Source organism: Medicago truncatula, chromosome 3 (genome assembly GCF_003473485.1).
Source record: "Medicago truncatula cultivar Jemalong A17 chromosome 3, MtrunA17r5.0-ANR, whole genome shotgun sequence".
Taxonomy (NCBI): Eukaryota; Viridiplantae; Streptophyta; class Magnoliopsida; order Fabales; family Fabaceae; genus Medicago; species Medicago truncatula.
In genome coordinates, this window is record NC_053044.1 from 7,727,352 (window position 1) to 7,751,457 (window position 24,106).

Consider the following 24,106-nt stretch of genomic DNA (forward strand, 5'->3'; position numbering starts at 1 on the left):
ATAGAATTGCTATGTTTCGGGTAAACTATAATTACATTACTTGAAATATAAATATTACAAAAAGTCTCAAAAACCATAGGTAATTGCTCTAAAACTATCTTGGATCAAATTTAATTTAAAATGACAGAAGATAATTTATTTTTACTAAATAAGCAAGAAAGTGTGTCCAATGACTATTTTAAAAAACAAAAAATGACTTTTCAAAAGTTTGTTTTTTGCAGGAAGCAAAACCTAAACAAACATATTTCCAAAGATGAATATCACATTTTACCGTTTTTGTTTTGTATCCAAGTTGTAGTGTTGACACTTCCTCTACAAACAAAAGATAGTCAGAGACATTTATGGCCTTTCAATTTCCAATTTGTGTCATTATTTACAACATACTCTCTCAGCCACAGTTATCCAACCATTATTGAGCAAACACAACATACTTTTCGAAGCTGCCACACAACTCATTTTTAGGTTCTTGTCTTCTCCATCAAAGTTTGTTATTTTCTGTCACCCTTTTTCTTATTCTTTCATTTTTGTCTTCATGGTCACTCTCTTATGATGTTTTTTTATGTTTGGAATTGGATGCTCTTTTTGTTATATATATTTACAATTCTATTGGAGGCTTTTTTTGTATTGTTTTTTAATGATAAACATGAGTTATGTTTTTTTGACTAAGTTTGAATTCAACCTATTATTCTATGTTTTGTTTATTATTATATCTTGTTGCTGTGTCTTCAAGATTTAAAATAATAATAATATAATTATGATTGGTTAATGTTTCTGACAAGATTTGTGCTCACATTATTGTCTGGTTTTGATTTGTTTATTACTAATAACTTAATAAGAATGTGATTGTGAGCATGTTTGAGATTCTGACATTGAAGTTTATTTTCATGATTCACAAAAACAAAACATATTGATATTTGAGAGAAAGTAAAGTGGCCCTTCTTGAATTTATGAATAAAATTACTATGTCATGGTTATGAGTATTGATCATGACAAGGACAAATCATCATAGAATAACAGTGTTGCTCTTTCCATTACGATCTACCAGTGTTAACTTATAAAATGAAATTATCAATTTGGAAGATTATACTCCCTCCATCTCACGTTAGTAATTTGAGACAATATAAATTGAAAAGTGGACACCTAATATGAGATGGACAGAGTAATTTTCGATATTTCTTTTATTGGGTTAATTAATTAAATGGTCTCTATAAATATTCATAACTTCGTTTTTAGTCTCTACAAATAAAAAAACGCGTTTTTTAGGTCTCCTAAAATTTTCCGTGAGCATTTGTAGTACTCTAAAATTGTTCAGAAACATTTTTAATCCCTCTAAAAAATTTCTGTTAGCATTTTTGGTCCCTAAAATTGGAGCATTTTTTGTCCCCTAAAAGTGCAAAGGAAAATGCTACAGGATTAAAAGTGCAACTTATTTTATAGGGACTAAAAACGAACTTATGCATATTTTTGTAGGGACCATTTACTTGATTAACCCTTTTCAGGAAAATCAGGTAATCAATTAATAATAAAATCTCTCTTTTCTTATTTTTTAATTCTACTCTATAGTTTCATAAGATCTTTCCATAAATCAGCTTTTATCTATTACTGCAGTTAATTTGGATTAGTTACTGTGTTGGACTTGGATGCTGCTGCAATTGATTCAGTGATCATGAGACTCTACCTTGCATTGTTTTTCTTTTTGACCTCTCTTCAAGTTACTCTTAGTAAAGATATTGAACATGGTTTGCTACTAGTAAATGGAGCTCAAGCAAAAGCTGAAACAGGTGATAACTTCATTTGTGCCACTATTGATTGGTGGCCTCATGATAAATGCAACGACGGCTATTGTTCTTGGGGACACTCATCTATTGTAAATTTGGTGAGTATTCTGTTCTATGAAGCACGGATTCTAACACGGACACCTAACACGACACTGACAATACGTCAACTTGCTGATGTAAATAACATAGGACATCGACACCACTATAGAAAATGAAATCAATGCTCTTAAAATTTTATGTATCCTTGGAAAGCAGCTAACCTGTTTTAGTCATTGTTCAATTCAATGTTGATTGATTTTTCAGGACTTATCTCATCCTTTCCTTGCCAAAGCAATCCAAGGTCTGTATGTCTAAATTACTGAAATGTATATGATTTAGAAAATCTGTTAGATTGATGACCGATGTTTTAAAAATCGAATTGAACCAGTCAGTTCGCTGACTGGTTTAATAATTTTTTAGTATTTATCTGTCATCTGGTTTAACCATGGTTTAATTGATTAAACCATGACTCAGAGGTCTCTGCGGTTAGATCTCCGTTCTTGTTTTTAAAACATTGTTGATGGCATTATTATTGTTGTTTTTTTATTAATGTGGCTGTATGAAGTTTAAATGTATTAAGCATAATGTTATTCTTTTCATATCATTTTCTGATAGCCCTCAAACCTTTGAGGATAAGACTTGGAGGTTCTTTGCAAGACCAGATCGTATATGACATAGGAAATTTAAAGTCTCCTTGTCATCCACTTCAAAAGATGAATGGTCAAGGTTGGTTATTTGGATTTTCAAAGGGATGTTTACACATGAAAAGATGGGATGAGCTGAATCAATTTTTCAATCAGACAGGGTGAGAATCTTTTACATTATATTTGTTATTATCCTCACCGCCACCCTCACTTTCTTTTCTTTTAAACTAAATAAAAGGATAGTTTCAATAATTCAATTTAGTCCTTTCTTCCTTATAATTAAAGACTTTAGGTGATTCAATGTATTGTCTTCTATCCTGCACTATTGCAACAGTTTTTGTTAGCTTACAACGAGTGTCTGAGATATCAGGATGTGATCCAATCCATTGTGTAAATATGTACCAAAACAAAGAACTTGGATGTCTGTGTCTGGTAGAATTGTAACTTAATTGAAGTTTGACACATGCAGGGCCATTGTGATGTTTGGCTTGAATGCGCTCAGTGGGAGGCACAAGATTAGTAACACTAGTAATGTTTGGGAAGGAGCCTGGGACCCTACAAATGCTTATGATTTTATAAAGTACACTGTTTCAAAGGGATACAAGATTGATGCATGGGAATTTGGTATGACAATAGACAAAGTATTTTGTTATTGTTGTTAATGCATTAGTTTGTTTTAGCATCTGCCCAATTGGCAGAGCGTTAATGGACTGATCTATAGTTGTCAAAGGGGTTCATGGTCCAAAAGGTCTAAACAGTGTTGTAAATCGCGGATCACATAAAATAGTGATTCATTCAAATTCCACTACGCAACAGTGCTATTGTGCCGCTATAAATGTTATCTGATAACATTTTGCTAGCGTATGGCGGAACTATAGCAATTTGTTTAAGGTTCAGTGACACTATTTAACAACACTGGTCTAAACCGATTGGACTTCATCCTGCTTTAGTCTTCCCTGTTGTTACCTGATGTTGACTTATTGCATATGCTTATGTAGGTAATGAGTTAAGTGGTGAAGGCATTGGTGCATCAGTCGGTGTTGCACGGTATGGGAAAGACGTGATAAAACTTAAACGAATTCTAGATGTGTTATACAAGAACTTAAGGTTCAAACCCTCGCTTGTAGCACCTGGTGGATTTTATGTAAAGGAATGGTACACTAAGCTTCTTCATATTTCTGGTTCAGGCGTAGTCAATGTTGTAACTCATCATATATATAACTTGGGCCCAGGTTTGCTTGTCACTTACATAATTCTTTCTAGTATAGTCAGTTTCACTGAATATCTAATATCCTAATATATCTCGATATTCTCCCTTTGCTTCTACCATACCATTCATAATTTCTAAGTTAATTTCTCTTTTTCAGGTAATAACACACATCTTGTAGAGAAGATTTTAGATCCTAATCGCATGATCAAAGTGGAAACAACTTTCAAAAATCTTTCAGAAACCATTCAAAAACATGGTCCTTGGGCTTCTGCATGGGTTGGAGAAGCTGGCGGGGCAGCTAACAGTGGCGGTATTGGTATATCTAACACATTTGTGAATAGCTTTTGGTAATACTGATTCCCTCATTTTCTTTTCCTTTTTCTAAGTTTTAGGTGCCAAAAGAATTTTTTTTTTAGAATGTGTTGAACCGGATATTTTAATGACTCGTAGGTACTTAGATCAACTTGGAATGGCATCCAACTACAATACTAAAGTTTATTGTAGGCAGACATTAATTGGAGGGAACTATGGCCTTCTCAATTCCTCCACGCTCTCTCCTAATCCTGACTACTACAGGCACGTATAAATTAAATATTACGGATTTTTTTTTTTAGAGATTAATAGATAATTTGATATACTTCTATTTGAAGATTTATAGTGGTTATGCATGTCATTGTTAAACATATCTAATCCTAGATTCTGGTTCTGCAAACAGCGCACTATTGTGGCATCGGCTGATGGGAAAGAAGGTTCTTGGTGTTTCGAGTGATATTTCTTCGCCATTTTTACGCACTTACGCCCATTGTTCAAAAGACAGGGTAAGTATGCTCATTTAGTACAACTCCTTAGGAAGGAGGTTATATTATAGTTCAAAAGATGTGATGAGTTTAGTTTTTATTCTTTTATATATGATAAATATATGATGGATATTATATATGATTAATGTCTCAATGATTGAAAAATTAAAGTTGATAACGAATGTTTGAAAATATTGAATCCAGGATGATTCAGTGTCATTCTTGAAGCAAAAGTTTTTGCTATCTTTTGACATTTGCTATTAATTTAAGCAATCCTCAAATTCTAACCAATTTCATTTTACAGGCTGGTGTAACACTACTAGTGATCAACATAAGCAATCAAACTCAGTTCAGACTCAATGTGAAAAACCATGGAACTGTTAAAGCAAATGAAGTGGCCAAATTCAGGGAAGAGTATCACTTAACTCCAAAAGATAATAATCTCAGAAGCCATACCATGGTGCTGAATGGCATTCCACTCAAGTTAACAAATAAAGGGGATATTCCAACAATGAATCCAGTGCACAATAATGTGAAATCTCCAATATACATAGCTCCTTTGTCCATTGCTTTTATTTTGTACCCAAACTTTGATGCTCCAGCTTGTGCCAGGCACTCTGAAAACTATAAAGTCTATGATAAATAAGATCAACAATAACAAAAATACATATTTCTTTCAAAATTAAAATAATGAGGCATCAAAACAGCTCCTATAAAAAGGGACGGAGGGAGTATTAGATGGGTGGCGGCTGCCCCATTTTCATACTACTTAGCTCCGTCCCTGCTTGTAAACTATGCCTTAAAAAATATGGAATTATTAGCTCTTGGTAATTGTAACTAGTGAGCAAGTTAACCCACTTGGATTGGCTAATTTGGTGTTGTTGCTTATAGACCTTGATGTGTGCTCTTCTCAAGATCTCAGATTCGATTCTTTTCAATGTCAATTTCAGTAGGCAAGTTATATACAACCTTTACAATAATTTTAATTTTCAAGAAGCGTAAAAATTATCAACTTATGAATATATTTGTTGGTTTACATTTTATATCTGGTTTCACTTGAAGTTCAGTTAAAAAGTATTCATTTTCTTTGTCATCAATTTTCACATGTGAAAGAAGTATATGCCTTTGATGGAAATAGATCCGCCCTATAGGTACAAGTGGGTTGTACAAGGATACAATTTCATTATTTGAATTTGAACCATAGCTGCACCTTATGGCACTAGTATATAATATTGGGTGATATAAATCATATCCACAATAATGGTATTAATATGTGTAGCATGAATCATGCATGATATTGACAACGTCTGAATCACAAATAATCCATATCAATCTACAATATATTTCAAAGAAATAACTTATTTTCACAAGAGGATTGTACATTACATACTGAAGAGCTGAAACTGGTGTTTTGTTTTATATAAAGTTCAAATCTCCTATTGAATAATGTAAAGAAGCAAAAGTTGGAATGAATCTCATGAAACAATCTGCATCCCTATTTTCTAAGTAAATGAAGAGTACGTTGGTTGGCGCCATTCATGCGGATATTCAACTTCTCAGTATCTTTTTCAAATCCATCTATAGCTTTGGTTTGCCTGCAACATTACCAAAATCACTTTAAATTATAACATGCTCAAATAAAGTGAAATGGTTCTGCAAAATTACACAACTAGTGTTGTATCAATTGGTTAAACTATATAAGGTTGAAGGTTTTTGGTTCAAACAAAATATCATTCATTTAAGTGTATTCACTATAAAAAAATATTGTCCTGAATTTACTCCTCCACTTATTTCGCGTTTTCCGATTATCCCTGCCATTTTTTCTGCTGATAAGATAGACAGAAAACACTTGCCACGAAGATTTTTTAAATAACATGGCGTCCACATGGCGTACAAATCATTTTGGTTTTTAATTAATTAGTTTAAAATGGTTAATTAATAATAAAACTAGTTTAATATTTAACTAATATTAAATTCATGACTTAGCTGTCATGTGGACGGCACATTGTTTAAAAAGAGTGCATGTAGACAATGTTGATTTGGTTTTTGATATGTCCAAAGAGTATAAAAAAAGGACTAAATGGGAGACAAAACTTAGGTGAAATTTTTTGTAGAAACGTAGTTTGTAGTGATCAAAAATATATTTAACCGAACTATTTATCACTCTTGCAAAAGAATTAAATCAGTGTTAAACTGTTAAAGAATATTTAGAAGACAAAATGTGAGAAAACAAAACATAAAATTCAATTTACTTACCTCTCAATTTCAGTTCCCATGTCCATGGCCATGCCCTTCAGTTCTCCCAAGAGATCACTTATATCTGACAGTGCATCATCTTGCTTCTCTTTCTCAACCTGTTTCAGAACATTGCTGAAATCAAACTAAGGATAAAATCACAAGTGAAAGTTACGGTATCCAGGCCGAACTTATAATGACTTCAACATATAAGTAGTTAATGATAGATATATGAGAACAGCAAATTATCAATAATTCTGTCTGTTAGGTTCAAACAAGGATACAACAGGGATTTAATGAGATATCCTATATGGTTGAGAGGAAGGAAAGTGCTAATTTACAGATTAAACCCTTATAACATAATGTAAGGTTATTTACTTATTTTAGTCAAAGCCTCTACGAGTTTATAAACAAATTTTTCCTTTCCTCCCAACCCCTTCGTATCATAGAGCGCTGAAATTGACTCAGGAAGAACTTTTCTCCTCTCCCATCCTATAATCTAAAAGAAATTGAAAATAATTGCTTCTCTTATCACCATTCCTCTCTGTTTTCATTAACCAAACAAGCCCTAAGTAAAATGGGTTGGCTCCAAACAATGATATGGTCATTAGGATCGAAACAATGATAGAAAACAAACTACTTAGAAATTATTCACATATTAAAACAGTAAGATTTGAGAACTTTTGTCATGTTCAGTACTTCGAATGATTCTAAATAACATTGAAATCTTCACCAAGTTATTACGAACCTCGACTCTTTCAAATGCATTTGTTGGCTCGGAAAGCGCTTTCCTTGGCTTTGACTGTCCTTTAGGAGCAGAATTTAATCCTAACTTCTCTCGTTGCTCCAAGTGGTTGGCGCTTTTTCGGACTGGATCATCTGTTTCATGAAGCATATATTATACATGATTATATACACATCCCAAAATAACTAAACTTCAAAAGGTGAGAATATAAAGAGAAAATGCTAACCTCCAAATATTGTAGGGCCTGTTATTGTGCCCGTCTTCTTTGGTTTCCATGTTTTGGAGAATATGCCACCAAGACTTCCCAATAGTTTTTCTCCCTATAAACACCAATAAAAAAAAGTTAAAACAAAGCACTTTCCAAGGAGCTGCATAACAAAAGAAGCAACCTTGTTTTCACTAAGGTAAAAACAGCACGAGGAAGGTTCCTATCTGGGAGACCTAAAATAATTGGAATTCGATTCTCTGCAGTCAATAGTCGTGGATCTCGGTCATTGGATGAAGAATAAAAGGCTCATATATTTAGTTTTATTTTAAACTTGATTTGACAAAGTCAAAATACAAGCCGTCTGATTTTCATCCAATGACCGAGTCTGCGATCAGTTGACTGCAAGCATTTGGCCATTGCAGAGGATCCTGGTCCATAGTAATTTTGCATCAATTAAATATGGAATAACATGATCAATACCCTGCTTAAATTATGGTCAATGCCAGCAGCAATATCGTGACTCCTAGTAATCTGCTCGCCCTGATGATGCAGCATGACCAAAGTCTTGGTAGCATCTTCTCGCATTTCCTCTGCTATCTTCCGACAATTGTTTACCGATTTTGTCGTCTCTTCAGCTTTGTAAACAGCATACTCCTCCAAATCCTCCACAGATTGACTCTGCAATCCACCAGAGTCACGGAAGTCGTTCTTATACATGTTTCGATTACCATACGATGGGGCATAAGATGACGATGAAGAGTGACCACGAGCATCAACATCATCAAAAGGGTTGGTATTAGTATCTCTCTGAACTAGGTTATATTGAGAAGAATTCTTCTTTGAAGAAATATTCTTTCTGTTATCCTTTTTCTCTTCATCAGAATCAAAGGGATTATGCTTAGACCTGGGTTTAGCATCTTTCAAAGGAGATTTCTTTGAACCTAACATTTTCTATCTCTCTCTATGTACCTTTGAAAAAACAACACTTTCTCTATGTATACCTTTGAACAAACAACAATCTTGTGTATTGATTTCTATCTGGAAAATCAAGAGAATAGAGAGATTCAGTCACTATTAGCATATATAGCAAAACTAAAAAAACCCAAACAAATTTCGGTTAGTGAGCTACAACAAAGACTAATCATTCAGGAGAACCCGAGTTTGATTCTTAGCTAAAACAATTGATCAGACTTTACTGACATCCCGACCAAACTCCAGAAAACTAGGGGCCACTTCCCTAGAAATTGGAGGTTTAACACATAAAATTATACAAAACAAAAACCCGTTATTCCTTTTGCATCAAAGTCAAATTTTGATGATGATGATAATACCTATAAACCTAACTCAAAAGCGAATAAATTCATAAAAAATAAAATAAAATAGTTCTATTTTCATCAAAATCAAATTTTGCAGATGATAATAACACCTATAATTTATAAACCTGACTCAAAAGAGATTAAATTCAAAAAATAAAAAATAAATAAAAAAATACAATTATTCTCTTATCATCAAAATCAAATTTTGAAGATGATAATACCAATAAACCAAAGTCAAAAGAGATTAAATTCATAAAATTCAAGATGGGGTGATGAAAAATTGCAGTAACAAAAAAAGGACAAAACAAGTATTTATGAATCATATAGTAGAAAGATGAACAACTGCTCAACAAGAATAACCATAACCCACATGAAAAAATTGAAAATTAAACTGAAAAATTGATAATTTAGATGAAGATGATGATGAAAAATGAAAAAAGAATTGATACAGAAAAAACAGCAGAAGAAGGAAAACGAAGAGATAGGTATATACCTGAGGAAATTGAGTGAATAGGAATGAATGAAGTAAGAGAAGGGATATATTGTACAAGAGTGAGTACAAGTTGTGCAAAATCGCGTTAAGAAAAAGTCATAAGCTGAAGAAGGCAAGAGGAATGTCAAAGGAAAGCAGCCAACAAGAGGAAAAGTTGAAATTTTGAAACTTCTTTGTTGTCCACTTTTGTTGATTTGGTCTTTCTCCATTTCTTTATCTTTTTTGACCGATATTTATTTGGTTTAATAACCGTTTTAGTCTCCTAATTTTTTTAAAGTTGCGATTTTGGCTCTCTATGAAAAAAATTACAAAATTGCCTCCTAAGTTTTGCAACTATAGCAGTTTTGGCCTCCAAGGCCATTTTTTGGTAAAAAAAATAACACGTGGCACCTCACTTAAGGTGTCACGTCAGCATAGATCAAGTCAAAATTGACCTTGGGGGCCAAAACTGCCACAGATGTAAAACTTAGGAGACGGCTTTGTAGTTTTTTTTTCTTCTTAGGGAGCCAAAATCGCAACTTTAAAAAAATTAGGGGGCTAAAATTGCTATTAAACCTATTTATTTTTCTCTTAATAATATAGATATAATTTTTAGTTGTACCAAAGTAGATAATCATTAAGCTTGGAAGACATATTATTGTTTTTAAGACATGGATCTTGCTATCAAACATTGCTTATTTGAATGTTTGGTCGTGCTTGAAGTTAATCACTACTACCTGAAAAATGAAATTTTGAGTTAGTTGAATATGTTTTAAATGAGAACTTTACAGTTATTATTGTTGTAAAGTAGGCCGTGTAAACATTTTCTATTTTTTCACGAGCATCTTTTAAATTGGTTTATCTATATTTAATTTATAACATTTTTAAAATAAAATAACATATTTTTTTAAATAATTTAAAATATAAATAAAAAATATAATATAATCATATAAAATATTCATAATTTTCATATTTAATAATAATCGTTAAAGTCTCAGGTTCGATTCTCCCATGTACCAATTAAGATACGATAATTTAGATTCTTCAAAAAAAATTGTCAATCTTATTAATTTGATTAATAATTAAAAATATAATAAAACAAAAAATATACTTTATTCGAATTAACACAAAAAATACATAATGGTATAAATGTTTTTAATATACTTTATGATAGAATGTTATTTAGAATAGTACCCATGTATATTTTTATTTTATTATTTATATTAGTACTCAATGACTCATGGATATTTTTAATTTATTTTAATCTAAATACATAAAAAATTTGTCTAGTAAACAAATATTAGATTACTATCAAAGTCTTAAATAATTTTCCCATAATCCTGAACGTATGTGACATTCATATTTTTCTAGTTTTTTATACTATTGTAAGTTTTTTTTTTTTTTTGTTACATGAGAAAAGGAAAGAAAAAAAAAATCAATCCTTACAAAGGACACCTCAAGAGCGTTGGCTAGTAAAGCTGGTGAAAAACTACAAGGAGGCTCTTGAAACATAAATAGAGGATCTCATTTAATAGCTCTCAACTTTGCTAGCACATCTGCGTGAAAGGTGTGATGAAGAGATATTGTCCAATCTTTTTGCATGAAATCTCTAATAAACGCTAGCTCATTAGCATAATGACGAAACTGAAATGTTTCCTCTGTGACAAGTTGAATCACATGCAAGGAATATGAGAAACACATTACTTTCCTAAATACATCCTATCAACACAGTTTGATGCCCACTAAAAGCGCGCTTTTATTTCCGCATGAAGAATATTGGACAAACCTGCACTCCCAACGAAACCAAATTGAAATGTTCCATCATGGTTACGCACTAAGCCACCAAACCCTGCCTGGATTAGTAAGAGTTTTTCGAGGGGAGTTGGAGGTTGGACGTCCAAACGCCTTCCTGGAAACATGTAATTGAGTAAGATAGATATTATGATCTAGTACTTCACATGAATTGTTCCCTCAACAATAAATTTGTTATGAGAAATCAAATATTCCACATTAAAAGTAAAGAATCACAACCGAGTATCAAGGTCCTCAAGGAATTAGTGAGAAGAATGGTATTTAAATCATTAGGGAGGTCTTTTCAAAAAAATATCATTAGAGAGGAGTCCCAAATCTTCAACTTGATTTATTACTATTTAATACTCCTCATGTCTTAAATTATAAGTCGCTTTAAAATATTAATGAAACATCAATGTTTTTTTTGTTTTTATTGGATGAAATATTAATGTTATTCTTTATAAGTTTTTGTTTAATTAGCAACTTTTCTATTGAAAAACAATAATTATTTACTAAAAAGATATATATTTAATATCAAATACACAAGTTTTGGTACAAACTTATTTTTTTTAAATAGATAGAAACTTATTATTTTAAACTTCTTAACATGTGAGAATTTGCACAAAAAAAATCTTCTTTCTATTATACTCTGAACTATTTATTATTGTTTTCTCTTTCAAATTTTTAATTTATCGTTCGTATACTTTTGATGTAGAATGTTGTTTTTAAAAAAACTCATCATTTGTCTCATTCTCATACAAAATTAACTGTATTTTTTAACTTTTATACAATTGTCAAAACAATTTGTAATTTGTGACAAAAGAAATAGGCTTCAATGTGGAAAATAAATCAACACTAGCAATCTTTTTGAGTGACAAAGTTTCACCTACAATTTCAAACTCATCAATAATGTTGACAATGACTATAAATTTTTTATAATGACTAATTTCTATGGAGAATCTACTACAACTTTTAGTAGGATCTTCCCTCTCAACTACATTTTTAACAACGTTGGGGTAATTACACCAACATGAAATTAAGCTAAGTTAACCCAAAGAAGCAAGCTTTGCTAGAACACCGACTGCAAGGGAATTAACATATGTGCAAGGTTCCGTCTTAGGTGAATCTGTACGTTTATCATTGAACTTGTCGTTGATGTCAGGTCCACCAACAATGGCCCCAGTTAGCTCATGTGGATTTGGTGCATCTCTTTCTAGCCATTTCTTAAAGCTTGTGGGACAGTTTATCTCTTCGTTTGGTGACAAATTTGGCACTGAAGCACCTCTATGGTGAGCTTGTGTTGGTGGATTTTTCCCAAAACCTACCATATATGATCTTCCTTCAGGATTTTTTCCTAATATGTAATCCATCTGTTTACCATCCAAATATTAGATAGTCACTCTATATATACATGTCTATATTGTGTATTTCCAAAACATATGTTATAGCAACTTTGGATCCTCTACGACTGTGGTATGGTGTTGTCACGGTAGAGACTATTAGATTTAGAGAATTTAGAGAAAAAATTTCTCTAAATCTAATCGTCCCTACAGCTGCAACATCATAATTATTTATACTCACATATAATGAATATGTGAGTATAAATAATTTATCTTTTAAGGGGGAAATAATGCATTATATACTTACTTGCATTTTGGCAAAATCAAGGAGATGGGCTGAATCAAATTCTTTGTTTCCACATTTGACCTTTTGATTATATTTGGCAAGTAAATCACTATATACAGTGAACAAGAAAGATGTACCGGTGGCATATTGTGTATTGGCACCATCTCTCATATGAATAAACCCACCTGCATAATCATATTTAAATATATTAATTATTATACATGTAAAGATGACAATTAAATATAAGCTTAAAAATGTACATGTAATTTACCAGGAGTCAAATTGATTTGTTTGTAAGGACTATCAGGAAGGTCTGAACATATGTAACTTTCACCATGTGCTTTAAATGCTTCAAGACCTTTTTGACCTTCAAAATGTAACTGAGTGAGAAGAACTTGAACTCCAGCATATTTAAGGTCCCAACTGAATTCTGCTACACTAGCACTAATTGCTTCTTCTTGTATGTACTTCATGTACATTGATTTCCTTGTTGCCATGTATAGCCATGTTGCAGCCCACATTAACTCATCCTATATATAAGCATCACATTAATTTAATTAATTCACTCTTAGTGAATTAAGAAAGGTTAATTATAAGAGTGATTACATACATTATAGCCTGAATAGGAGCAGTAGAAGGGACATTCTCCATCATAGGTTCCTTTATGAGATCTTGCCAATTCGAAAAGCTGCCAGGAAATTGTGAGAAATAAATTAAGCTTTCATATTCCCAACCAATACTATTGGTTACTTCAATAAAAAAAAAATATATACTACAAGCTACAAATGTGCATTTTTCTATACATGTAATTGGTATATTGTCTAGGTTTAAATATAAGAAGAAGAAAAAAAAAGAACTTATTTTTCATACCAATTTTGCTTTATTGAGGAGACGGCGAGAATATTTGGGATCAACATGCCTAAAAACAATGGAAGAAGCAGCCATAGCAGCAGAAGTTTCAGCTGCAATCTCAGTGCCAGGTGTGTTACTATCAATTAATTTAACTGTTCTCTTTGTCTTCATATTTTCCGGTGGTGCCCAACAATGGTGATCATCAACTGGGTCCCCTACCTCTACATATAATCTATTTCTTTGGGAACTAGTTTTCAGAAAATAATCAGTACCCCATCTAATGGCATTTTGAATATTTCCCATTTCATTAGTTGCTTCAAATTCTGTTTTATAAAATATTGCTGCCCATGATAATGTAGTAACTGTGAATGCCATTGGTAGCCCATATTTCACATTGTCCCCGGCATCATAATATCCTCCTGATAGGTCAACCTATTCAATTCAATAAAATCAAACACATATGCTCAAATTATTCATTTTGTACGTAAAAAAAATCTGTGTAACTTTGATAATTAATATTCACCATTAAAAAAAATCTGTTGTTATTTCAAGTTTTCCTAATAATGATTTTGTTTTGAGAAAAAGAAACATACATTATCGAGTTTTCCATCATCCACTGCTGAGTCTCCTCTCCAAGGGACCCTATTACTGGGAGGGAGTTTCCCTGATCTTTGCGCCTCTAAGAAGATGAGAGATTTTGTGAGAGCTTCCTTGTAGTTAAATTGACCCTTAACAAGTATCATGTTTCCTTGGAACAAAGCAAGACATGTTGCAATGATGGCCAAATATACTCTTTTATTATCCATGAATTATCCCAATAAAAAAAAACGTGGTAGAAATATTATGAGGTGGGATGTTTGTGAAATGTGTATTGGGATTGAAGTTTATAAAGACGTGTAGATGAGTGGTTATGTTTATGGTTGAAAATTTGTTTTTTTTATTGTTTTGCAATGAGAAAATCAGCAGTAACTACTTCTTTGATTTAGGTGTTTGGTTTTATTTTCTGCTTGTTCATGGTGGCGGGAAAAATAGTAGTAAATTTTAGAGGATGGAATCAAATGAAATGAAACAAACTTAGGGATGGTTATGAGAGAAAGATGCCTTAAATTTATTTATTTTCTGAGAAAAGTTGTTATTTGTTTCAATTAACAAACAACAATTTCCATCTATCAATTTACCTTTTCCAACAATATGATAAAGCTAGATAATTATTAAGCTTGGAAGACATATTATTGTTTTTCAAGGCATGTATCTTGGTATCAAACGCTTATTTGAACATGTTGGTTGTGCTTAAAAGCAATCCCTACTAGTCCTAGAAAATGAAATTTTAGTTAGTCCAATTTGTTTCAGATGAGAACTTTACAGTTATTATTGTTGTAGAGTAGCTTGTTTAAATATTTTCTATTTTTTCACTAACATCTTTTAAATTGGTTCATCTATATTTAGTTTATAATTTTTATTAAAAAATTCATAATTTTTTAATTTAATAATAATCGTTAAGGTCTCAGGTTTGCCCCTGTACCAATTTCGATTGGATAATTTAACTTCTTTAAAAAAAATTGTCAATCTTATTAAAAATATAATAAAAAAATACATGCTTTATTCAAATTAATACAAAAAATATGAAATGGTTTAAATGCTTTTAATATACTTTGATAGAATGCTATTTAGAATAGTACTCGTGTATATTTTTATTTTATTATTTATAATCGTACTTATGGATAATTTTAATTTATTTTATTCTAAATACATAAATTTTTTGTCTAGTAAACAAATTTTAGATTACTATCAAACTCTTTTTTTTTAAGAAAGATTACTATCAAACTCTTAAATAACTTAATAAGAGGTGCGGGTCTCAAAATCCAATCCAACGGTGTCCGCATCCGATGAAACCGCATACTAAAACGGACCGCGATGGGCTAGGATATTGCAGCCGTCGGATTGGTCAGTTTGAGTTTTTCGGTCCAAATCCGACCGGAACTGTTCGGTTGTCCAGCCCTAGTGTAAACGGTAAGAAAAAGAAATGATGGTTGATATCCAATATTGTCAACTACTTTATTAAAATTAAAAAATTGTAGCTAGGTGCCATTTGAGGGCGGAAAAACCATAGAATTTTCATAATGTCCTTTGTCTGTTTTGTGATATATAATTTTAATTTTTCCTTTTGTCTTTGCATCTTGCTTCCATGTATGAAGGCATTATCTTTATTTATATTTTTAATATATACATTATGTAGTTTAGTAGCATCATCTGTACTTAGCTTTCACTTTTACTCTTTCAACAATATGGATTGATTTAATTAAACTTCATATCCCCATCATTATCATTTCTACACTTTTAATGTAAGATTTAGCAACTTAATTATCCACTACACTATTGTAATTTGTAATATAATTTGGCAAAAACAATATAATATTTCAACTTGACCCAACACAACTAGATGATATATATGCATATATTCTTTAAAGAATTTCACATCATGTTTTTGTTAATCTGTAAACAATAATTGTGTAGAACAACAGAAACAGCCATATTACATATATATCTTTTACTACAATTGGCGACACCATTATGCTTATTGCTTACTATCACATACATGAGATATTTATGGTATGTAACTCTTCTAATTTGTTATGCTTTTTTTTTTGTATGTATGGAAAATACTTGTGGAATATTATCCCTCTACCACTTGGCAATTAAACTCATTTTATAAACCTCAATGCATCATGGAAGTTATCAATTATTTATATTCCAAAACACAAACATTAATAAGTTCCTGTAACACAAGTAAAAGACTATACAAAACGTTCAATGAAAATGTTGAAAGTCAAACACTAGCAATGAGAAACTGCATAGTGTATACCCTGTCTCAAAGTCTGGATAACATGATGACAATAATGAACTCAACCAGTGACCGACCCTGCCTTCTTCACCATAGCAGCATGTTTCTGGCCAACAAGGTGAAAATTGAAAACTGTCTGGCTATTACACACCACATTGCATAAAGTGCACATTTTAATACCATCAACTGCAGCTCCTCCTTCTACAACTTTACGTTTCTTCGTCTCAATATCAAGTTCAGATGCCTTCTTTGGTTTTGGCTGATCGGTACCTGGCTTTTCTTGTGGCCCGATTAAGGTATTTGGTGCGATGGCGGTGGTGGTGGCGGTGGAAGTGCCACTAGTGCCGACATCGATTTTTGGATTTGACTGTTTCTCCAAGGTCTTCAAGTGTTTCTTACCGGCTAAGTGTGTAATGTAGATATCCCTGCTGTTACAATTAATCTTGCAAACTTCACACCATACAGATTGAGCAACCTTGATTTTCTTAGCAGCTTTTTGAAATGGACCAACACCGTTACGCTTGAATTCGGCAATAGATGGACCAATGCCATTATTAGACATCAAGGCAACCTGTGAGTCACAAAAAGTGGTCAACTCAGAAACAATCCACTAATGGCTTTACGCCTTGTAGTTCAATAGGGTAAAACAGCAAATCAAATGAGCAACTTGGGAAAAATGTAGGTAATAATAGATTAAGCTTATCTATAGATAAACATCCAGGATAACTGATAGCAAACAAGTAATGATGATAAAATCTCGCTAAAACCAGTGTTGTCAGTCATGGATCGCAAAAAATACTTGTTTGTTCAAGGTCACTAGAAATCAAGACTGATATCCTTTCCTGTATGGCAGTATATAAGGTCCTCATTGTTGTCGTCAAAACTATGAACCCAAAAGACTATTTTTACTTAATTGAACTATTAATGTTAAGAAAAACCGCATGTGATATTTTATTTATCATGTTTAACTGTTCAAATGTTTCAAAGGTTATATATATACAAATGGAGTTTGGCCCGGAAGTACAGAATTTCTAAGAAAAGTACATTTGAGACAATTAATTATAGGGTTAATAGTGCTTTACCCCCCTGTAATATAGGTCATTTTCGGTTTCCCCCCCTGTAAAATTTTCTTTTTGGATTCCGTCCTTGTAATTTGAAGTTTTTTTTGGTTTTGGACCTTCATGAATTTTGAATGTACAAAATCGATGATATGGCAGGGGGGTAAACCGAAATTTGCTCAAATTGCAGGGGGTAAACCGAAATTTCCTCAAATTACAGGGGGCAAAATTTTTCATGAAGGTCTAAAACAAAAAAATCTTCAAATTACAAGGACGGAATCCAAAAAAAATATTTTACAGGGGGCAAAACCGGAAATGACATATATTACAGTGGGTAAAGCACTATAACCCTTAATTATAACAGTACTTGCAGTAAAATATATAAAGAACAAGTGGTTTTGCTGTGTTTTTGGGCTGCTTGGGTTGATGTTTTAGGGGTTTTTGGGAGTGGGCAGGAGTATGCGTGTAGTATGTTGCATGTATATTCTGGCCTCACCGCTTGATACCAAGGCTTTTGTGGGGGGTTTTGACGGTTCTTTGGTGTTTCCGTATATATGCGGCACCTATGTGTAATTTACCTTTCCCTTTTATCCGCAAGTTGGAGTGCTTCTTGCATATACTCGTCGTGAATAAATTCGCCATTTAAAAAAAAAAAAATGATAGAAGATTGATTCTTGTCCTATTAAATGTTTTTCTTGTATTAGAATAAGTTGAATACAATAATGGATAGTAAGAAATTATGCCTACAGCTTTCAAGGAAGATCATACAAGTCTGTCGCAGGTGTGCACAGTATTCAAGATATTATTAATCAGAAGATGCTGCTCCAAAAGGGGCTGGCAATGGTTTTTAAAAGTTGAAAAAAGGAAATTTAAAAAAAAATCATGCACAATGAACATTCCCTTCTGTTATCCATGAATCATGGAGACCTGATTAACAATTGATATTATAATTTATGATGTCATCAAATCCATGTAATCTACTCCTTCAACTAAAAGACTATTGTTGTTATACCTCTGTAGTTAGCAGAGGCTGTGGCGGCTATAATGCTGTGGCATGTCATAGCGGTAGCTACAGTGTAGTCAGGATTGAGTGCTGGCTCTTAGGATTGTACGATTCTACGTCCCACAGCACCTCGACCATGCTTCGACTTTACTCCGGTTCGTTTTTGCTCTGTTTCCTCTGTTTTTTGCCCTTTTTCCTCTGTTTTTCTCTATTTTGTTGCTTGGTTCCTGTTTTTCCTCTATTTTCTCTATCTATTTCTCTCAACTCTATCAACAACCTACCGATCCTAATTACGAACCGTGGTACATTCCTCGTGTTTACGTTCTTTCACCGGACGACTGATCCTACATAGGATCTCGATCCTGACTACATTGTATCTAGGCTCTACTGAAATCGGGGCAGCGCAGCATTTTAACGTAGCGCCCATGGTGGTCAACACGTTGCAACCATTTCATAGTCAAATTGAGGGAATTAGCAACCGCAACACAACACTAAACTCATTTGGAAAACCCAAAAAATGCCCTCCATTTATAGCCTGTCTTCATCTCCAGAAGAACACTTTTTATTTCCAGTAACTTTTTTGCAGTGGATGAGTAAGGCAAATATTTTGAACTCGAATACTCAGTATGAAAATAAGAGAATTATGGTGGGTTGCCAAAATCACTTTGTAGCTTTTGCAAAATCACGGTGTCTCGCTGAGATTTCAGTCAGCAAACCCAATGACACCAAACATGCACATAACCAGCTATCTTACATGCATTTTAGCTAAATGGCCTACAGAGTTAATTAATGGCCTAGAGTTAATTAGCTAAACCCACAGTAATCCTATCTTGCCTTGTGGGTCCAATTAAGATAAAAATAACAGTGTTTCAGAACCATGAACAAGAGAATAGGTACAAACTGAAAAGCAATTTTCATCCTTTTAATATTCTTGTTCTGTCAGAATAATTTTATTTTAATGTAAGTCGTGGTTATAAGAAATTATCCATACAAGTGTGTGCATTATGTGTAACAGTCAAAGTAATCATTGTCTACGATATAGAATAAGGAGAAAACAGAAAAATATATAACACTGTTGCATGTAATCCTACAAAAGGATAATGTAATTTACAACTCACCTGAGCAGCGTGCTTTCTCCCAGCAAGATGTTTGATATATGCATCTTGACTAGTGCACAAAACATTGCAAGTTGAGCAAACCGTTGCAGAATCAACCTGTTTCTTAGGCTCGGATTGCTTGGCTACAGGACCAATTAACGCTTGTCCTTGAATACTACTTGTGTCAGTTTGTACATTCGCATGAGATGCAATAGTAGGATTAGTCTGTATCTGCAAATTCTTCTTGTGTTTCTTTCCAGCTATGTGACTATCATAAGAGTCTTTGCTATTGACATCAACTTTACACACTTCACATCTCAAAGCTATGGTGACTTTGGTTTGGTTAGGCAACATTGTTGTAGTCTCATTGCCATAAATTTGTGGTGGCCATGTACCATTCCACACAGAAGGTAAACTTGCAGGTGCTGCTGAAGCCTCGTGTGATGAACCAACAGCCTGCAATATTAGAAGCATTGAACACAAAACCAGAGTGAAAGTCAGAAGCTTCCAATAAAATTCAAAACCCTGACGTAAGGGATCAAATCAAATGCAGTTTACCTCCCTATTTTATTATTCTCACTTTTCACAATATATATCACAATTTTCCCAATTCTATTTACATTATATGATCATAATTAAAATAGATAGATTATTAAAAGTACTCTGACTATCATCATTCATCTTCTTTCCACATTTTTAAAAATTGTTTTTGAAAAGAATCACATTAACAAAGAAGAAAAAGCATACAAGTGATAATCACGTGAAACACTCACAGTCATAGGTAATCGACCATGATATCCATATTGTCCTATTAGGTGTTGTCAACAACGAGTTGCAGAAAATAATGATTTGTTCAAATTCTGCTAACAAAAGCTACCATTTGACAATTATTTGTATTAAATAGAGTATCATGTGAAGACAAATGATAACCACGTTAACAAAGAAGAAAAAACATACAAGTGATAACCACATGAAGACATTCACACTCGTAGTTAATGATTGCCACGAGTTTGGCTTCTAGTTATACACTTCTTTAAGCATGCTATGCTATCCATATTGTCCTATTCGGTGTGGTCAATAACGGTTTGCGTAAAATAACGATATTTTCAAATTCCACGAACAAAAGCCACTATTTGACATTATTTGTATTAAATAGAGTATCGTGAGACAATAGTGACTTGTTCTATATGCTATATCAACTTTTACAGTGTTTTAAGTCGTGATTGCAGTCACAGTTTTTTATATTGTAACTAATTATAGTCAATTACAACTTATGCAATCTCAACCTCGTTTGCAGCAGAGATCAAAAACTATGATGTTGTAGCCACAACCGCAGTATAGGCCCATTTTAAAAACCCTAATTATGAAAATCACGCCATTGCCTCGCCTTTCTTTTGCAAACCTTAGTCATGACAATCGCGGTATCGTTCCATTTAAAAACCCTAATTATGATAATCACGCCATTGTCTCACCTTTCATTTGCGAACCCTAAATATGACAATCACGTCACAATCGCGGTATCATTCCATTTTAAAACCCTAACTATGACAGTCACACCACAATCATTTCCATTCTAAAAACGCTAATTAAGATGAATTCCAACACCCACTAAACAGAACTTCACATTATCATCAACAAGTAAAAAAACTCAACCAAAACTTATCCACTATTTCATAACTAGACATCAAGTTTTTAAACCTAACAACTACAACAAAATGCAACAACAATTTCAACAAATCAATAAAATAAAATAGCAACAAAACAGAAAATCAGATTTTGATCACAAATTTGAAAACTAAGATCAAAAGGGTGGGTGAACCAAACAACTACGTTAAAATGAAACAACAATTTCAACAAAAGAGAAAAACAACAACAATAAATAAAAATAAACACAAATATTGATAATGAGAATTACAAAACAACCCAGATGAAAAAAAATAAGAAAAATCAAATTTTGATTACAAATTCGAAAACAATGATCAAAAGGGTGATTGAAACTTACAAGATCATATCTGATAGGTTCAGATTGTGGAACGATCCAATTCTGATAATCTGTAGGTTGGGAGGTGTAAATGGAAACAGGAGGTGCAAAAGATGTTGAATTTGCAAGTGGGTCAGTGCCAGGAGGATGAAGTGAAGGATCAGGAAATGATGAATAGTAGGGTTGATGTTGTTGTTGCTGGAAATTGTAGGGTTGAGCTTGGTATTGTTGGTGGTGGTGTTGTTGTTGAGGGTACATTTTGGTTTTGGAATGATTTTGTGTTTGTTATGTGATTATTGATTTGTAGTGACAGTGTAAACTTGTGAAAAATGATTTGATTGAGTGTGAAGAAAAAAGAAAAAAAACCAAACAAATTGGGTATGAATTCGTGGGCTTTTTTTGTTTGTTTGAGAATGTTTCCTGTTTACTACTTTTGAAGAGTACTATTATTGATTAGGAAAATGTTGTTATTGATTAGGAAAATGTTGTTATGGAATTAAAAAAGGAAATATTTTCTTAAAAAATGTGTATTATATTTTTTTGAAAGTTGAATATATGTCACTTTAATGTAAAATATGACTTTTTTTCTACTTTTAGTTTGTTAACTAGTGTTTTGGAAGTACCGGTTGTCAAGATTCGATTGATTATTACTCTTTTCGCTTACTTCCTCTATTTTAAAATGAATGTCGTTTAAGATTTTTACACACATATTAAGAAATGAATTAATAAAAATAAAGAGAGATGATATTTTAGTAAATTATCCTAATCAACTATTGGTTTCTTTCTCATTAAAGAAAAATAATAATTTCGAAGTAGTGTATATAGTAGTATTAATTGAATGATACAATTGAAAAGAAAAAGTTATTATTGCATTCGTAACTAAAAGTGACATTCATTTTGAAACAGATGGAGTATTAAATTGTTCATTTTCTTATATCAGCAATAGTTAACTTAAGTGTCGTTTGGCATTTAGCGCTCACCACTTTTAAGATCAGTTCAAGCAGTTTTTAAGATGGTTCAACCACTGCCGAACAACATTTAACTGCCGCTGATATTAGAGAGAATGAACAATTTCATAAGTAAGAAGAGTAATTTTCACTACTATTTGCACCTCAAATATATGGTTGGATATAGAGAGTATGAATTGTGAATGTAAGGTATCGATAAGATATTATTCACAAACATTTAAACACTTCATTTAAAGAGATTTTGATGGAAGGCAAACTGCAGTTGAAGAAATCGATTTTCAAAAGCTATGAATAGCTGCTTCACCTAGATTTGAGTTTGGGCAGGAAAACGTATGATGGCTTCATCTAATTGAGAGAGAACCAAACACTCCATAATCGAATTGGGATGGTTGGAAGCGCGTTTTTCACTTTTCACCATGTAAGTACTTAGCAGGGGTAGTGAGAATTGATTCACCACCACTCCACCATCGATCTAATCCATCCAACTAAAAAAAATCGGTTAAGGAATTGAATTGAATCCATGCATGTCATCATATAAATTCAATGGATCCATTAAAATCCTTAACATATGATATTACTAGGTATATCTTGCAAACTTTGTTAGAATTAGTATTTGCAAAAAAAAAATAGCATTAAGAATAACACTAATTTTACGAAATGTATTATTAGAACTTGGGAATTATCTATCCTTTTGAAATTGTACATCCGATAGACATCACAAGACCTCTTTGTCAAAAAAAAAAAAAACATCACAAGACCTCAAAAGGTGTAATAAAATTTCATAGAGTAGTGATATTTGAACAACCATTTGATACAACTTTTGTGACAATTTATTTTTTCTCTCTTTTCATTGGTCAAAAACAATGGAGAGAGATAATAAGAGAAAAATGTGAGTATGAGATAAAAAAATTGTTAAAAAGTTGTCACAAAATGAAATATCGTTTCTCAATTTCATATGATATAGTCTAGGCAAAGTTCGATTACAAGGAGATATACTTACAAGGATTTAGACACCTTCCTACAAAAAAAGGATTTAGACACCTAAAAAAATAAATAACTTTTTTTTGTGGCTGGGGTTTGATTTTCGGAGCTTGCATATATTATGCATTGTTTCTACCAACTGACCTAAGCTCATGAAGATTAAAAAATAAATAATATTTAACAAAAAGGACAAAAAATATATAAAACTTAGAATAATTTCCGTGTGGACACATGGTTTAGACATTTTATTACATACGCACAAAAAATAACATCATATAATTATTTAATTATTATTACTTTTTATTTTTATTCTTTTTTGTGTGTGACCAAAGAGAAAATCTTTCATGGACACAATCACAAATCAATATTGTTAGGCACCCTTTCACATGAAATGACAAAAATTTAAGAAAAAATATTTAGGCATATCAATTAAATCATTCAATTTTGTTCTCTTTTTCTTTAA

At 32.4% G+C, this 24,106-nt stretch overlaps 4 protein-coding genes across 6 annotated transcripts; 1 reads left to right on the forward strand and 3 right to left on the reverse strand.

Annotated features, from left to right (window-relative positions):
* Window positions 1–258: 258 nt before the first annotated feature.
* On the forward strand, window positions 259–5,534 carry LOC25488662 (heparanase-like protein 1). 3 transcript variants are annotated; one of them, XM_024779910.2, is made up of 11 exons: window positions 259–462; window positions 1,471–1,508; window positions 1,609–1,876; window positions 2,082–2,118; window positions 2,433–2,622; window positions 2,931–3,085; window positions 3,460–3,693; window positions 3,829–4,018; window positions 4,122–4,247; window positions 4,387–4,489; window positions 4,773–5,534. In XM_024779910.2, exons 3-11 carry the CDS (start codon window positions 1,667–1,669, stop codon window positions 5,112–5,114), a joined length of 1,587 nt encoding a protein of 528 aa, XP_024635678.1. In that variant the 5' UTR covers window positions 259–462; window positions 1,471–1,508; window positions 1,609–1,666; the 3' UTR covers window positions 5,115–5,534. The 3 variants fall into 3 exon arrangements, with proteins under 3 accessions (XP_024635678.1, XP_024635677.1, XP_013459051.1); XM_024779909.2 differs by lacking the exon at window positions 1,471–1,508 and having other exon boundaries at window positions 259–483; XM_013603597.3 differs by lacking the exon at window positions 1,471–1,508.
* A 171-nt stretch (window positions 5,535–5,705) lies between these two features.
* On the reverse strand, window positions 5,706–9,622 carry LOC25488663 (SNAP25 homologous protein SNAP33). The gene is made up of 6 exons (XM_013603598.3): window positions 9,466–9,622; window positions 8,137–8,694; window positions 7,675–7,768; window positions 7,452–7,582; window positions 6,725–6,822; window positions 5,706–6,063 (listed from the first exon to the last, which is right to left on the reverse strand). The coding sequence occupies exons 2-6, from the start codon at window positions 8,602–8,604 to the stop codon at window positions 5,964–5,966; spliced, it is 891 nt and encodes a 296-aa protein (XP_013459052.1). The 5' UTR covers window positions 8,605–8,694; window positions 9,466–9,622; the 3' UTR covers window positions 5,706–5,963.
* A 2,615-nt stretch (window positions 9,623–12,237) lies between these two features.
* Window positions 12,238–14,519, reverse strand: LOC25488664 (endoglucanase 16). The gene is made up of 6 exons (XM_013603600.3): window positions 14,307–14,519; window positions 13,732–14,145; window positions 13,472–13,549; window positions 13,133–13,391; window positions 12,883–13,046; window positions 12,238–12,605 (listed from the first exon to the last, which is right to left on the reverse strand). Exons 1-6 carry the CDS (start codon window positions 14,517–14,519, stop codon window positions 12,282–12,284), a joined length of 1,452 nt encoding a protein of 483 aa, XP_013459054.1. The 3' UTR covers window positions 12,238–12,281.
* Window positions 14,520–16,402: 1,883 nt separating this feature from the next.
* Window positions 16,403–22,074, reverse strand: LOC25488665 (zinc finger protein 346). The gene is made up of 3 exons (XM_013603601.3): window positions 21,716–22,074; window positions 19,735–20,169; window positions 16,403–17,126 (listed from the first exon to the last, which is right to left on the reverse strand). The coding sequence occupies exons 1-3, from the start codon at window positions 21,950–21,952 to the stop codon at window positions 16,617–16,619; spliced, it is 1,182 nt and encodes a 393-aa protein (XP_013459055.1). The 5' UTR covers window positions 21,953–22,074; the 3' UTR covers window positions 16,403–16,616.
* Between the last annotated feature and the right edge of the window lie 2,032 nt (window positions 22,075–24,106).